This window comes from Nelumbo lutea, chromosome 6 (genome assembly GCF_056320005.1).
Source record: "Nelumbo lutea isolate HS-2025 chromosome 6, American lotus-T2T, whole genome shotgun sequence".
In the NCBI taxonomy this organism is placed as follows: domain Eukaryota; kingdom Viridiplantae; phylum Streptophyta; class Magnoliopsida; order Proteales; family Nelumbonaceae; genus Nelumbo; species Nelumbo lutea.
The window spans coordinates 64,180,720-64,197,483 of NC_142689.1; the positions used below are offsets into that span (position 1 = coordinate 64,180,720).

The following is a 16,764-nucleotide window of genomic DNA, read 5'->3' on the forward strand; positions in this document are numbered from 1 at the left end:
CTTGGCCGAAACTGGAAAGCTAGGTGTCAAACCTACAGATACACCTATTGAACAGAACCACAGGATTAATGCAGAGAGTGGGGAGCTGCTTGAAGACAAAGTTATGTTCCAGCGGTTAGTGGGAAAACTCCTATATCTATGCCTTACCCGACCAGACATTAGTTATGCCGTTAGTGTTATCAGTCAGTACATGCATTCTCCTAGAACCACACACCTTCTAGCAGCAGAAAGAATACTAGCATATTTGAAGAGATGACCGGGTAGAGGTATATTGCTCAAGAACAATGACCACATGAAGGTGGAAGTCTATACAGATGCCGATTGGGCTGGGAGTGTTGATGACAGAAGGTCTACCTCTGGATATTGTGCTCTTGTGGGAGGTAACTTGGTTTCTTGGCGGAGTAAGAAACAAAGTGTTGTCTCTCGATCCAGTGCTGAAGCTGAGTATAGGTCAATGGCTAATGGAGTGGCTGAAATTCTTTGGCTGAGATCACTACTTAAGGAGTTGGGCGTTGAGTATGAGAAGCCCCTGATGCTGTATTATGATAATCAAGTGGCTATTAATATAGCACACAACCCAATGCAGCATGACAGGACTAAACATATTGAAGTTGATCGACACTTTGTACGAGAGAGGGTCTCATCACAAGAAGTATGTCTCCCATACATCACCTCCAATATGCAACTAGCAGATATCCTCACTAAAGCTGTATCACGGAAGAAGCTAGAGGCAGATCTATCCAAGTTGGGAATGATAAACATTTATTCCCAACTTGAGGGGGAGTGTAGAGAACACTGAAGTGGGCCCCATAGCTACGGTCCCACTGTGTTCGTAGGGTAGAAGATATTCTAGTCTGCCTAGGGTTAGCTATTGGTCATTTAGTTGTTTCAGTTGTTATTTATTTCAGTCTTTGTTTTACTCTATTTGTTATGTAAAGACTAAGGGCAGATCTGTCCTTTCCATGTAATGAGCATAACCTATAAATATTAATTAAAGTGGCGGCGGCAGAATATGATGCTTCTGCTCCTCCTTTCAACCCTTGTGTTCTACTACTTCTTCTCCCTCTTTCTCTTCTCTCCTCTTTCTTTCTGCTTATCTTCGATCCTGAGATTCATTAGGGTTCAAGACTGATAACAGTCCTGAACTTCTAGTTACAGCAAATCATGGGTAGAGCATGTCCACCATCTGAGGACCGTTTTTGTACTCCTACGCCAACACAGCTTATTCTTGAAACGGTCCAAGTGCTCCTTCGGGGAGCGACAGGTTCTTTACCTCGGCCACATCATCCATGGGCAGGGTGTAACAGTTGATAGTTCCAAGATTCAGGCTATAACAGAATGGCCCAAACCTCAATCCGCCAAGGCCTTACGCGGGTTCCTCGGTTTAACGGGTTACTACCGCAAATTTGTACAGAACTATGGAGTGTTAGCAGCCCCGTTAACCAACCTGTTGAAGAGAAACTGCTTCCGGTGGGACGACGCAGCTGATAAAGCTTTTCTGTCACTGCGAAATGCACTGTCTTCAACCCCTGTCCTGCAATTACCTAATTTTGCCCTCGAATTTACAGTCGAGTGCAATGCTTCCGGAGTGGGTATCGAGGCCGTACTACAACAGCAAGGACACCCGATCGCTTTCTTCAGCCGCAGATTGGCTGACCGGCATCTGAAGCTTCCAGCCTATGAGCGCGAACTAATCGGCCTTGCCCGAGCCATCCAGCACTGGAGGCCGTATTTGTGGGGGCGATCGTTCATCGTCAAAACTGATCATTACAGCCTCAAATACCTGTTAGAGCAGCGTCTCACCACTTCCCCTCAGCAGCATTGGGTTAGTAAACTGCTCGGGTTTGACTTCCGGGTGGAATATAAGGCGGGATCCTCTAATCACGCAGCTGATGCCTTGTCTAGGCGAGAAGAAGACGTGATGGTTCTATGTAGCATTTCCCAACCTCGGATCTCTCTGTTTGACGACATTAAGAAGGCAGCACCACAGTCCTCAGAATGGTCGCTCTTACTGCAGAAGATCCAGACCGGCACGGCCGACCCCGATTGGTCACTTCACGACGGGTTGGTACTGTATAAGGGACGAGCCCATCTTCCAGCAGACTGCCCGTTGATTCCCACCATCATCACCAGCATCCATAACTCCACCCACGAGGGCATTCAAAAAACACTATACCGCGTCCGGTCTGATTTCCATTGGCGAGGTATGAAGACTTCTATTCGAGATTTTGTCCAGAATTGCTCCACATGCCAACAGCACAAATGGGAAAACCTACACCCGGCAGGCCTCCTTCAGCCCCTTTCCATCCCATCGCAGATCTGGGCCGACATCTCCATGGACTTCATTGAGGGGCTTCCCAAGGTAGGGGGCAAATCAGTTCTCTTTGTGGTAGTCGACCGCTTCTCTAAATACGTGCACTTCATTCCTCTATCACACCCGTACAGTGCCACTTCGGTTTCCCTCGCCTTCTTTACACATCTTTCGCTTACATGGGTTGTCGGAATCCATCGTCAGCGATAGAGACCCAGTCTTCACTAGTGCCTTCTAGAAAGAGTTATTTCGACTACACGGCACCACCCTGGCCTACTCATCAGCTTACCGGCCACAAACCGACGGTCAGACGGAAGTGGTTAACCGCACTATCGAGATGTATCTCCGCTGTTTCGTAGGCGATCAACCTCGACGGTGGTTGGAATGGCTTCCTTGGGCCGAGTACTGCTACAACACAGCCTACCGTTCCTCCCTCGGCATGACTCCCTTTCGCGTCGTTTACGGCAGGGATCCTCCCCGCTTGCTGTCCTACGAGCCTGGATCTACTTGCTTGGACGCAATCGATCACTCCTTACAGGACCGCGACGCCCTCCTCGCCGACGTCCGCATTCGCTTACAGCAGTCCCAGCTCCGCATGAAGCTCCACTATGATAAGCACCACCGGGAACTGTCGTTCAATCCAGGACAATTTGTTTGGTTGAAGCTCCAGCCCTACCGGCAGCGCTCCTTGCGCCACAAGGCTGCCCCGAAGCTGGCCCCTAAGTACTATGGGCCCTACAAGGTTTTGCGACGGATTGGCAGTGTGGCCTACCAGTTGGAATTGCCAGAGACTAGCCGAATTCATGATGTCTTCCACATCTCCTTGCTAAAACCATTTACGGGTGTTCCCACGGACCAAGTTCCCTCCCTGCCACCCTTGAAAGATGGCAAACTGGTTCCCCAGCCTAAAACTGTCACCCGCTCTCGTTTTAATCGTGGAATCCTTGAAGTCTTGGTGGAATGGTGTGATCTACCACCAACAGAAGCCACATGGATCCCATTGGCAAAGTTCCAAGCCACATATCCAGCTTTCGAGCTTGAGGACAAGCTCGTAGTCCAGGAGGGGAGTAATGTTATGGACGCCTTCCTCGGGAAGACGTACCATCGCCGCCGGCAGCAACAGGCCCCGGGCCCACCGCCAGCAGCAGCAAGGATTCAGTGATGCTCATCCTACCCAGTTCGGCAACAGCAACCTTATCTAGATTAGATTAACTCTTTTTGCTTGTTCTTATCTTATTGTTCTTATCTCTTATCTTATCTTGTTAATAGCTTATCAGATTAGGATTAGCTTAGCTTATCTTATCTTGTTAGTAGTTTATCAAATTAGGATTAGCTTATCTTATCCTTAGCAAGATAAAACTGGAAGTCTCCCTATTCAGCAAGGAGACTCCCTTTGATTAGGACTCTTGTAATCTCCTATTTAAGGAGACCCCATTATTGAATGAAATATCAAATTATTCAGTCAAGAGTGAGTTAGGAGAGTTGGTGATCTCTTGGACAAATCACCGAAGGTGCCAAGATAGGTTCATCACGAGCAGGAAGGAACAAGGGAAAACAGGAGGTTTTCCCCGTGGACCGACCCGTTACGAGATCCTATTCCCGGGCCCTCAACAGTACGCCTCATGCACACAATCATATAAAAAGAAAAAAAAAGAAAAAAAATAGGAAAAGGAAAAGAAAGGGAAGGGAAAGAAAAAGAAAGAAAGAGAAGAAAAAAGAGAGAGAAGGAAAGGGAAGGGAAGAAAAGATAAGAGGAAAGAAAGTGGTCTGCCCCCGGCCCCTTTGACTCGCTCCCCAAACCCCCCACCCCCTTTTTAATGCAGCCCAATTTGTTTTTAACTAGTGCTATGCATCACTTCTTAATATAAAAGATTTTTATTAAAAAAAAAATGAGATCTCCCCTTCCTCTTCTTCCTCCTCACTGCCCTCCTCTTAAGGAGGCTTACGCCTCTTACATTCTAAACTACACCTCATGCCTCTAGGTAGTGGAACGCCTTGTGTCATGCCTCCACATTTTAAACGTTGGTTCAAACAAATTCAATATGTTCTGATTTCAACCTTAATAGAAGGGAATGACCAAATCAATGATTGGCCATGTCAATATTTGCATTGACCCCTTGTAATTGTTCACTTAAACACCGAAAACGGAACTACATCAGCCAGAATTTTGCATTTGCATTTTGACAAGTTTCTTCTGCTTTAATGAGGTCAGTCCTGGTCTAACACTAAAACACATTATTTGAATTGTTTGCCACTCTATCCTTTAACTGGTACAAAGAACCATACATCAAAGACCTTGATGGGATTTCCTGGGTCTAAGTACCCAAGGTTTGAAATGTCAGTCCTACTGGATCAATATTTTTTTTTTATCAGAGTCCTACTTGATCAATATTGATCATTGCATTATGTTGTCTCAGAAGGAATTTAGAAATACCAGGCTTACTCAGATCATACCTTGTGTCAGCTTCAAAATGACTCCCACCACTGCAATTTAAGAGTCCCAGACTTTAACATGGTCCTTATTCCCTGTGGATGGCTCCTTTAGAACTTGCAATATGATACCTTAGATTTGAAGGGAGAAATCTCCATTGTTTAGTGCTTATTTTCAATGATCCATCAATTATAACTATTTGAGGTGGTTTATCATCTTCGTCCTGTAGCCTCAACTAGATGATGATGCTCTCGATAACAACCATGAAATTGTGAGTTCAAACACAGATTACTCATACTCCACCTGCCTCGATAGACGAAAATGCACATTAAGCCCTTGTGAAGAATGACATGGTTGTATTTATTCCTTTGAAATCTTTTCTTCTGTTTCATGAGTGTTGGAGCCACCTTAATTTTTATATTTCCCTTTTGACAGATTCTGCTTCCTTGGGTGCTGCGTTGAGAGCAGCACATGGTTGGCTTTGCAACAACAAGAGCTGCTTTGTGCCCATCTCATCCATGTACAAAGAGAAGTTGGAAACAACATCTCTCAATTGCAAGCTTTCAATGGCATCTGGAGACCCTAAACTCTACTCCAGATACACTTATTTGCTGAGAAGGAGAATGAAGATTGAGGACAACCTTGTTCAGAAATTGGGGCGCTGGTAGAATACACAGCATGGTGCAGTTACCCATAAATTAAGGATAACACAGAGAAACTACAACTAATTCTTTTACTAATCATAAAACCATAAAAACAATTTTATAGGTATTTGAATGAATTGGGCTCTTTTATTTATATTGCAATTTATTTTTTACATCCAGGTTCCCTTGATAAAGTCGAATGGCAAGACTGAACACATAAAGTTGGATTAAAGCTTTGTTGAGTAATTTTGTGTGTTCGGATTGGATGAACTTTCCTGTGCAGTGTGTACAACGTCAAAGAGGGCCCATCTGCTTCGGTGAAATTCGAATCTGAAAGCTTGCTTCCTTTTGCAAATTCTCGTCAGCTGTTAATGTTTCTTCACAAAATTAGATTTTCTCCACAGAGGGTTGTGAAGCACTGTAACTTTTGGTTGCAGTTCCTGTTGTTAAAGCAACAACTGAAGTTGGAATTGACGAGCCCACCGGCGCCACCGTAGTGCTGAGGCAAATTTAAATGGTGGTTGTTCTCTAAGAAACCCAGAAAATTTAAACGAAACAAAGGAGAACTCCTTCCTTTATACTACTTTCAGAAATTGAAAGGTAGACATGGCCAAAAGGTCATTAGATTATAAATCCGCAGTTCAAACAGAGTTCTGATGCTCAAATAAAAATTGCAACCATTGTGGCAACGAACAAAGACACAGAGAAAGATAGCGGCTTAACTGTAGTGTATAGTTTGCAAGCGGAAACACAAGTTCTATCGCTAACCAGAGGATTCCCTTTTTTTTATTTCATGGGTCTGTCATTTCAAGTAGCTCTAGCGCCATTATAGAAGTATGGTGTGCCTGCAAGCTGCAATACATTTGTAAATTGTAATGGCGTACAAAAAAAAAACAAAAGGGCAAAAAAACCACATAGGCGGTGAGCTCTTCTTTCTCGCTCTACCGTGTTCCTCCCGTTGGTGAGCTCCTCCCGGGAGGAATACGGCAGTGAGATCCTCTTACCAATTTGCGAACACCCAGATCGAATTTCTTTTCACGTCGACTCCGTTTGAATTCGATAAGACCCCTACTAAATTGCCGAGAGATTTGCCAATCGCCGTAGGCGAAATCTAGTGATGATTCGGTTGATGTTTCATTGACGCTGGATGAATTTTTCCGGCGCTATACGAGTGAAGACGATGATAGTTTCTCGAAGATAATAGATAAGGTTAACTGAAAGAGGAAAGAGAGGTTTGGGTATTTGACCAAAGGAGAGAAGGAACAACTTAAAACGCTGGAAACTGAGAAGAAGGATCGGATTACTGATGGCTATGGGACATTTGATCAACCTCTGAGTACAAAGAACCTCTTAATGTATAACCCAGCAGATGGGGGTAAAGCTCCATTGATAGAGACGGAGAGGGCAGAGAGGATTAAGGGCCTGACGAAGGAAATTAATCATGCAAATACCCGTTTCCATGGCAAAGTGTTGGATTCTAAGCCGAAAGTACTTTATACACCTGTTGCTGGAGCAACCCCAGTCCTTCTACCCTTCTCAGATAGAAAAGCAGAGAAGTCAAAGAAGTATGATTTGGAAGAATTAAGAAGGATTCCTAGTCCCGATTTTATGTTGAATCAAGCAAGAAAGCTGAGAGTGGATATAGATTTGTTAAAACACCTCCTGCGCCAGGTGTTGATGAATCGCCTTTCATCACATGGGGAGAGATTGAAAGGATGCCTTTGAGATTGGAACCCGAGGAAACACCGGTAGGTATCGGGGGTAGTAACGATGGTCCACATTCTAGAATCCCAAATCTACCTTTACGAGATGTTAAGGCCCACTCATTGTCAAGGGAGGCTGCTCGAACATTGAGAGAGAAAGAGGTCGAAAATGTTTCAGAAACCACCATTGCCTTCGCCGATTAGAGGTGGGAGTGCAAGTCCTACGGTTAGGACGCTCTCTCTTGCTGCTCAGAAGTTTGTGAGGAATGCTATTGCAAAATCTTCACGGTCTGTGGATGCTTCGTGCCAACCATCGGGGTGTGAGCCCCAGTGTAGGGACTCCAAAAGCGGGAAGGAGCTTGACAAGGTTTGAAAGAGATGGGAGCTCACAGCGATGAGCTCCTCTTAATCAAAACTACATGGAATTTCACTCAGTTTGAAATAAGCAGTGAGCTCCGGAAATTGATCCGGCTGAGGGTAAGATCCATCAAACATATCCCATCAGCTTTCTCCCTTTCAAAACTGATGGAAATTGTGAACGCCATTCGGGTTTGAGATGAGGTCGACATGGTGAAGGAGAGAGAGAGGATCGAGATCAGCAGATACTCAGAGCCCTGAGCTCTGATACCATGAAAACTGAACCGAACTGATTTCATGGTGATGATAAACTCTTACAAATGGTATGACACACCAAATAGCCCGTGAAAATGGGCAGGTGAAAAATAAATGGAGTGCATTTTCATTCGTTAGCTGATTTCAGTTTAATACTTCAATTAAAGTATATCTACACTTCCAAACGATCGGAGTCCATTTGAATATTTATCAAAAATGGTGACTAAAAACGTATTTTTTTGAAAATCATCCGTAATCCGGAGTCAAAAAAACCCGGTTTCAGATTTTAATTTGAAATTTGGGAATAGATATCAAGAGGGGCCAGACCTAATAATTAGGCTTCCCAAGGAAGCGTAGAATCAATAGCTAGCAAAACTTACCAAAAAGCATTAAAACTAGAAGCATTACATTCTTTCAGAACAGAATATTAATCCAGACTTGTACAGTATCCAACTTTGCTAAAAAACAGTTCATAGAACAGGCATTGATAGAAATGACGAACACACTTCAGGCAGACTGAAACACACATAAAAGCGGAAGCAAACCCACTCAGTACTCATCTCCATCACCATCCTCTCCCTCCGCGGATTCAGCACCAACTTCTTCATAATCCTTCTCAAGGGCAGCAAGATCCTCACGAGCTTCAGAGAACTCTCCCTCTTCCATGCCCTCGCCAACATACCAGTGAACAAAGGCACGCTTAGCATACATGAGATCAAATTTGTGGTCAATTCGGGAGAAGACCTCTGCAACACTGGTTGAGTTGGAGATCATGCACACAGCTCTCTGCACCTTGGCCAAGTCGCCCCCGGGAACAACAGTGGGCGGCTGGTAGTTGATACCACATTTAAATCCAGTAGGGCACCAGTCCACAAACTGGATGGTTCTCTTGGTCTTGATGGTAGCAACAGCAGCATTGACATCCTTGGGGACAACATCACCACGGTACATCAGACAGCAAGCCATGTATTTTCCATGACGTGGGTCACATTTCGCCATCATAGATGATGGCTCAAAGGCACTGTTGGTGATCTCTGCCACCGAGAGCTGCTCATGGTAGGCCTTCTCAGCAGAGATAACAGGTGCATAAGATGAAAGCATGAAATGAATCCTAGGGTAGGGGACTAGGTTGGTCTGGAACTCGGTCACATCGACATTCAACGCACCATCAAACCTCAGGGATGCAGTCAGGGATGAAATTACCTGAATCGCAAATGAAAACATTCAGAAACAAGTTGAAGGACGGTCTTATGCCAAGTTCTGAACATTACATTCGTAACAGAAGAATACATTCTGACCTACAAGGAGGCCAATTACCTGAGAAACAAGGCGGTTGAGGTTGGTGTAAGTGGGGCGCTCGATGTCAAGAGAGCGCCTGCAAATATCATAAATAGCCTCGTTGTCAAGTAGCACAGCAACATCAGTGTGCTCAAGTAGGGAGTGAGTAGAGAGGACACTGTTGTAAGGCTCTACAACAGAAGTTGAGACCTGGGGTGATGGATAAACAGTAAAACCGAGTTTAGATTTCTTTCCATAGTCTACAGAGAGACGCTCCAGGAGAAGTGAGCCAAGGCCAGATCCAGTGCCTCCACCAACAGCATTGAAAACAAGGAAGCCTTGGAGACCAGTGCAATTGTCTGCAAGCTTTCTGATTCGATCCAAGCAGAGATCAACAATCTCTTTGCCAACTGAAATACAACATATTAAATGTTAGCATCGATTTCTTATAAGAATAATCAATTATGGGACAATAATAGAGGAGATATATTTACTGGTGTAATGGCCACGGGCAAAGTTGTTTGCAGCATCCTCCTTTCCGCTGATGAGTTGTTCAGGGTGGAAGAGCTGGCGGTATGTTCCAGTCCTCACTTCATCAATAACAGTGGGCTCGAGATCCACGAATACAGCCCGAGGAACATGCTTTCCAGCACCAGTTTCACTGAAAAAGGTGTTGAATGCATCATCTCCCCCACCAACGGTCTTGTCACCTGGCATTTGACCGTCGGGCTGTGGCAGGACACATTAAGAAATTAAGAAAATGATCACGGTAATAGATAAAAAGCATGGCCATAAGAAATTATCCAAATAGGTGGAAGAACAAAACCTCTCAATTTGAAAAGCCAACAAAATAAAAAGGAAAACATGAAAGGGAATCCAGATCTGCTCAGATCGATTAAACATACTTCACTTCCAAGAGCAAGTTGAGCACGAAAAAACAAAGGTAAATTTTGGAAAACTAGTAGAATAGAGAAAAAATCTTGGTAAATAATTACGATAGGGTAAAATGCTGTCGATCTACCTAACTTCAAAGAAAAGGAGAAACGATGGCAGAGGAAATGAAATGACCCAACGAGACAAGCTGCACAAAAAGTGAAAATCCACAATAATGAATAGGCAAAACAACAAATCTGCTAGGGAACAGGGAGAGGCTGAGTAATGGGAAACAATAACAAAGTAAAGAAAGTTTGAACAGATCTAACAATCAACCGTAGATCGGCAATGAAAGATCCAACATTCCACCGCAGATCTATGCTCCTACTGAGGAAAGCAACTAGATCTAGATCAGCGTGAAAAGCAAAATATAGAGCTAACTAAGACTAGTAGAACAGAGAAAAATTCTTGGTAAATAATTACGATAAAGCACGCAAGAAGGATAAAATGCTGTCGATCTACCTAACTTCAAAGAAAAAGAGAAACAATGGCAGAGGAAATGAAATGACCCAGCGAGACGAGCTGCACAAAAAGTGAAAATCCACAATATTGAATAGGCAAAACAACGGATCTGCTAGGGAACAGGGAGAGGCTGAGTAATGGGAATTTGAACAGATCTAACACCCAACCGTAGATCGGCAAAGAAAGACCAACATTCCACCGCAGATCTATGCTCCTACTGAGGAAAGTAACTAGATATAGATCAGCGTGAAAAGCAAAATATAGAGCTAACTAAGAATTCACAACATTCACAGGGACTGAGCAAGATCAAATGAAAAATTACATAAAAACCAAAATTCCGCAGAGATCTTAAGTATATAGATGAATGTATCATAGATCTAACAATACTAAAGTTAAAAACACAATGAGAACGGCATATCGGTCTTTTTGGAGGTGGATCTATCCTTTAGCTTAAAAGGAAAGCATTAGACAAAGAAAATCTCCAGATCTTAAAAAGCATCAAACGAGGATAACAGAAAGAACGGATTCATTTGAAAATGCAGATACATCAAGAACAAGCTACACACAGAAAAAGAAAGAACAGCATACTGAACCGAAAAAATACCAAACAATTTGCACATCTACGAGATCGTACCTGGATGCCATGCTCGAGGCAGTAAAGTTCCCAGCATGCATTACCGACCTGAATACCGGCCTGACCAATGTGAATCGAGATGCACTCTCTCATTTTCACTGGAAGGGAGGAGGAAACAGATGAATGCAAAAGAGAGAGTTAGAGAGAGAAGAGAGGATGAGAGGACAGTAAACCCTAAAGAGGCGTTTATCAAGACGCTCTTCGGTGTGAAGTCCAGACGATTTCGCTTCGCCTTTTATAGGTAAGAGATGAGGGAAGACGAGAGAAAGATCTTGTTCTTAACCGTAGTTAGCTAACCGTGGTTGCGACCTGCGAACAGCTGCCGACTGCCAGCCAATAACTTTTTTGGCCAACTTTAACCACCCGATTACCACGAATACACCCGAGTCCGGATTTGGTTCCTATACAGTGTCTCATGTCCCATCCCAACAGAAATTTATTGGTCCCTACACAATGTAGTGATGTCAGGACCGGTTATTGGACCTGTGTTCGGAGTGATCCGAATTCAATCAAACTGAAATAATTATTAGTTTAGGGGTACACGTGTCATTTAGTCATATAAATTTCAAATATATTTTCTGGCATTTCTGCCGCTTGATAACCCCAACGGCTATCACACTCTCTATCTTTTCAAGAATTTTTTTTTTATTTTCTATTTTTTATTTTTTATTTCTTTAAAACCCTCTCTTTTCAAGGTTTTTTTTTCTTTTGAAAATCTCTTTTCAAGGTTTACTTCCCTGTATTTGACGTTACGAATATGTGCGGAACTGCAAACAAATATATCATTCTAGAGAGATCTAGACCGTTGGAATAGTATCCATCTCTCCAATGAGACGACTCTCTCTCGGTGACAACTTGATTTGATCCAGGTCTCCGCTGCAACGAAGCAGATATATTGGAGTTCACATCCTCTGATCCAATGTTTTCTCTTCCCACTTCTCAGTTTAAACAGCCGTTGCACTCTGAAGCCGATCTCAGTTTAAACAGCTTCTTTCTAATCTTTTTCTGTTGTCAATCTGTGATTTGCCATCATTTTGATTGTCGATTCTTTGCCCAACTTTGGTGCTGTAAGACGGTAAGCAGCAAATATAAGGCTGTAGTAAGCAAGACGACCATGAGGATGTGGATGAAAGTTGTGAAAACTGATTCTTCATACGAGAGAAATTCTTGCTATTCACGCCGAGGTGTTGGATCAATTCAACAACGATTTTAAATCGTTGGATTTTATTTTTTACTGATAAATAATATGAAACAATCATACAAAGATTTTGGGCCGTTTGATAGGCATTACAGAAATATACGATGCAGGATTAACGTGCACCACCATACACGGTTGTGTTCCGGGATTCTGCCAAAATCTGTATTTGTTGTTCCGGTATTGTACGTGTTGAATATGGCGAGTTCGAGCTCTACCCAGTTCGATATACCAAAATTCAACGGATTCAACTATGCAATTTGGAAGCTAAAGATGCATGTTGTGTTGGTGAAAGAAGATTGTGCAATTGCCTTAGAAGAAAAAGAAGCTTGCTGATATGAAAGACGGAGATTTGAGAAGAAAAACCAGATAGCCATGGCTGATAGTCTTCTTGCTTTAGAATATTCGGTTCTATTCAATGTGTCCGAGGAAACCACTGCCAAAGGTTTATGATACAAGTTGCGATATCTCTATGAAGGGAAATCGATATCCAATAAAATCTTTCTTCGACGACAACTCTACAATCTGAGAATGAAGGACGGAGCCTCTTTGCAAGTACACTTGAATGAGTTCAACACTCTAATAAGCAAATTAGCAGTTGTAGAGGTACGTATTGATGATGAAGTAAAGGTTGCTCTTTTGCTTTGCTTTATGCTAGACTCTTGTGATAGTTTGTTAATGAATTTGAGTAATACTAAATACCTGTCATTAGAATCTACTATTTCTATGTTGCTTACGAAAGAATCTCGTAGAAAAGTTGGTAAGAATTCTTCAAGTGACACAATGATGGTACGAGGCAGATTGAATGAGAGAAGCGACTCTACCAGAAATCAAACGAGATCCAAGTCAAGAGGCAACAAGAAAGGACTCAAGTGTTGGAATTTTAGTAAGAAGGGGCACCTTCGAAAATATTGTCGGCAACCCAAAGCAAAGCAAAATTGGTCCAACTCTAACAAACATCCGACTTCAAATAATTCCCAAGGAAACATCGTAGAAGGAAGTGATTCATCAGAAGATGGCGAGGTGTTGTCTGTTGATTCTTGTGAAAATTTAAAGCATAACTAGATATTAGATTCTGGTGCTTCTTTCCATATGACGCCGTGCATAGATTGGTTCTACACATACCAATCGTGCTATGGTGGGACTGTTTACATGGACGATAATAGCACATGCAAAATAGTGGGAGTTGGGGACTGTTTACATCACAGAACGAGTGACAGCATCACTCATACAATCTCTGGTGTACGGTATGTTCTTGAATTGTGAAAGAGTCTTCTGTCACTGAGAAAGTTTGATGAAGACGATTACAAGTTTTTTGGAGAAAAATGCCAATTGCAGATCAGTAAATGAGCTATGGTAATTGCAAAAGGTAAATTACAAGGGAAGCTATACCACTTGATCGGGGATACCATGGTCGGCGATGCCATTGTTGCAAATGTTGTGACCGATTTCGTCATGATTTAGCACAACGTTTGGGTCATATGAGCAAGCAAGGACTTAAGGTACTTCTTGATCAAAATCTACTTCCTGGTTTAAAATCTACTAATTTGAATTTCTGTGAAGATTGTTTATTTGGGAAACACCACAGAGCTAGTTTTCCCAAGTCTAAAGCTAGGAGTAGAGAGGTATTAGATCTAATACACTTTGATACATGGGAAGCTATTATGGAATCTCTTGGAGGTTCGTTATACTTATATCTTTTATTGATGATTTCCTCCAAGAAAGTATGGGTATATATGCTCCAATGGAAGAGTGATACTTTTTCCTATTTCAAGAAGTTCAAAGCTCTAGTTGAAAATCAGAAGGGGAAAATAATTAAGTGTTTGAGAACCGACAATGGGAAAGAATATATCTTAAAAGAATTTGAAGATTTTTGTAGTGAGCATGGCATTTCGAGATAGTATACGGTTCCTCGAACTCCACAACAAAACGGAGTTGTTGAACGAATGAATCGTACACTTATGGATCGAGCTAGAAGCATGTTGAGTGCGGCGGGGTTGGAGTAGTGCTTTTGGGCAGAAGTAGTTAATATGGCATGTTACCTAGTAAATCACTCTCCCACTACGTCACTTGATTCAAAATTCCAGAAGAAGTATTTTTAGGAAACCTTGTTGATTATTCTTTCCTATGTACCTTTGGTTATAATGCTTATGTTTGGATTCCTAAGGAGCAGAGGACCAAGCTACAGGCAAGGTCCAAAAAGTGTTTTTTTCTTGGCTATGCAGAAGGTACAAATGGATACAGATTATGGGATCCTACTGCCCACAAGATAGTTGTTAGTCGAGATGTTGTCTTCGATGAAGATTCGATGCAGAAAGAAATCAAGCTCTAAGACAACAGAGAAAGTTGAAGTAGAATCTTTTCAAAAGTTTCAAGAGTAACAAATTGATACAACTGTTGATGTACCTGAAGAGCACGTTGAAATTTTGAAAGAAATATTTACAATGATCAAGGTCGATTGAGGAGAGCTACAAGACCTCTTGTCTAGATTTATGATTATATAACAACATATGCTTGCATTACAGAAGAGCATGAGCCTTGTTCATACCAGGAAGCATGTAAATGTCCAAATGCTCGTCATCGGCAAATGGTAATGGAGGAAGAAATTAAAGCTCTGAAGAAAAACAAAACTTAGGACTTAGTCAAACTACCTAAAAATCGAAAGGCCATTGGTTGTAGATGGGTGTACAAACTCAAAAAGGACACTAACAGGAATATCGAAAGATACAAAGCTCGACTAGTTGTAAAATGATATGCTCAGAAATCAAGTATCGACTTCAACGAAATATTTTCTCTTGTTGTTCGATTAAGTATTATTTGTATTCTATTAAGTATGGTTGTAGTACTTGACTTGGAGCTGGAGTAGTTAGATGTTAAAACTGCATTCTTGTATGGTAATCTTGAAGAAGAGATTTATATGACTCAACCTGAAGGCTTTGTCGATGACGACAAAAATGATCTAGTTTGTCAACTAACCAAAACACTTTACGGTCTAAAATAGGCGTCAAGGTGTTAGTATAAGCAATTTGATTCCTTCATTATGAGCTTGGGCTTTAGCAAATGCAAAGCAGATCATTGTGCCTACACATACTTTGGTAATGATCATTTCATCATTTTGTTGTTATATGTTGATGATATGTTAGTTGCAGGTATTGATAAAGGAAGTATCTCAACACTAAAAGCTCCTTTAGCTAAGGAGTTTGACATGAAGGATTTGGGGGCGGTTAATCAGATTCTTGGGATGATGATATATAGGGACAGAAAGAACAGGAAAGTATGGATAACTCAAAAGAGTTATGTTCAAAGGGTCTTGTGGCGCTTCAACATGCAAGATTTCAAACCAATCAGTATCCCATTTTCTGTTGGTTGCAAGTTGTCTTTGGAACAATCACATAGCACTGAAGTTGAGAAGATAGAAATGCCCCACATACCATATTCATCAGCAGTAGGGAGCCTTATGTTTGCCATGGTGTGCACCAAACCAGACATTGCACAAGTAGTGGGAGCAGCCAGTAAGTTTATGGCAAATGCAAGAAGAGATCATTGGACTGCGATGAAAAGAATCCTTCGTTATTTGAAGGGTACTTCTGAAATCTCCATTTGTTATAGTGGCCAAAGCTTAAAACTAGTTGGTTATGTGGATGTAGACTATGCAGTAGATCGCGATAATAGAAAATCAACTACTGGTTATTTGTTTTCTTTAGCTAATGGTGCAGTGAGATGGGCATCAAAATTGCAATTTGTAGTGGCCTTATCTACAATAGAAGTAGAATATATGTCAGCTACACAAGCATGCAAAGAAAGTATTTGGCTAAAGAGGTTGCTTGAAAAATTCCACATCAAGCAAGAAGTGGTGACTATTCATTGTGACAGTCAAAACGCATTACACTTAGCAAGAAATCTTGTCTTTCATGCATGAACTAAACACATTGATGTACAATACCACTTTGTTTGTGAGGTAGTTGAAATGGGCAGATCTCGTTACAAAAGATCCACACTAGCAACAACGTTACTGATATACTGAAAAAGTCGGTGATGAGAGAGAAGTTCATCTGGTGCAGAACCTCTCTAGGACTTGAAGCCACATAGCAAGAGATGATCGGCAGCTATTCTCGACATGGTTTTTCACTATGAAAATTGTCTTCAAGTGGGAGAATGTTGAAAAGCAAAATGGTGGGCCAGTCGGTGGCTCCCCGAATTTGCAATCGATGGCCCATCGAGATGAGCCCACCATTTATTCGATGGCACACCATTTGCAAATCACCGGTTATGGTTCACTTAGCCATGAAGAAATTTTTCATAAATGCCCATTATACCCCTTAACTTAAGTATAAATAGGGGTCCCTCCTATGTTATTTCTTATTTCCATTCCCCATTTCATTTCAATGTATAGTGTATACAGTGTGTTGAGAGGAGTATTGAGTGTCGGGTACGTGTGATTCCATTGAGGTCATTTTGTATTTTCTCCCATCTATAGTAAGAAGGAAGCTTCGAGTTGCTGCCCATGGACGTAGGCAATTTGGCCGAACCACGTAAATCTGGTGTTCTCTCTTCTTTCTTT

At 42.0% G+C, this 16,764-nt stretch overlaps 2 protein-coding genes and 1 pseudogene across 7 annotated transcripts in view; 2 read left to right on the forward strand and 1 right to left on the reverse strand.

Moving 5' to 3' along the window:
- LOC148849261 (xylulose kinase 2-like) overlaps window positions 1–5,632 on the forward strand; it is a 30,212-nt gene extending 24,580 nt beyond the window's left edge. For 3 of the 6 annotated variants that reach the window (XM_088948425.1, XM_088948421.1, XM_088948427.1), the window contains 2 exons: window positions 5,178–5,406; window positions 5,567–5,632. In XM_088948425.1, coding sequence (XP_088804551.1) covers window positions 5,178–5,406; window positions 5,567–5,576 — 239 coding nt within the window. In that variant the 3' untranslated portion in view covers window positions 5,577–5,632. Of the gene's footprint in view, window positions 1–5,177 lie in introns of all 6 variants that reach the window. The other 3 variants (XM_088948426.1, XM_088948422.1, XM_088948424.1) reach the window with 2 other exon arrangements.
- Window positions 5,633–6,179: 547 nt separating this feature from the next.
- LOC148849262 (uncharacterized) lies at window positions 6,180–7,487 on the forward strand (annotated as a pseudogene).
- A 581-nt stretch (window positions 7,488–8,068) lies between these two features.
- On the reverse strand, window positions 8,069–11,211 carry LOC148849263 (tubulin alpha chain). Its single transcript, XM_088948428.1, has 4 exons — window positions 11,009–11,211; window positions 9,474–9,708; window positions 9,019–9,389; window positions 8,069–8,904 (listed from the first exon to the last, which is right to left on the reverse strand). Exons 1-4 carry the CDS (start codon window positions 11,099–11,101, stop codon window positions 8,251–8,253), a joined length of 1,353 nt encoding a protein of 450 aa, XP_088804554.1. The 5' UTR covers window positions 11,102–11,211; the 3' UTR covers window positions 8,069–8,250.
- Window positions 11,212–16,764: the final 5,553 nt, after the last annotated feature.

Coding starts and splice junctions, on each gene's coding strand:
- LOC148849263 (XM_088948428.1), bottom strand. CDS start 11,101: ATGAGAGAGTGCATCTCGATTCACATTGGTCAGGCCGGTATTCAGGTC. Junction 9,390..9,473: donor TGCCCGTGGCCATTACACCA/GTAAATATATCT, acceptor GTTGTATTTCAG/TTGGCAAAGAGATTGTTGAT. Junction 8,905..9,018: donor TCAACCGCCTTGTTTCTCAG/GTAATTGGCCTC, acceptor TTTGCGATTCAG/GTAATTTCATCCCTGACTGC.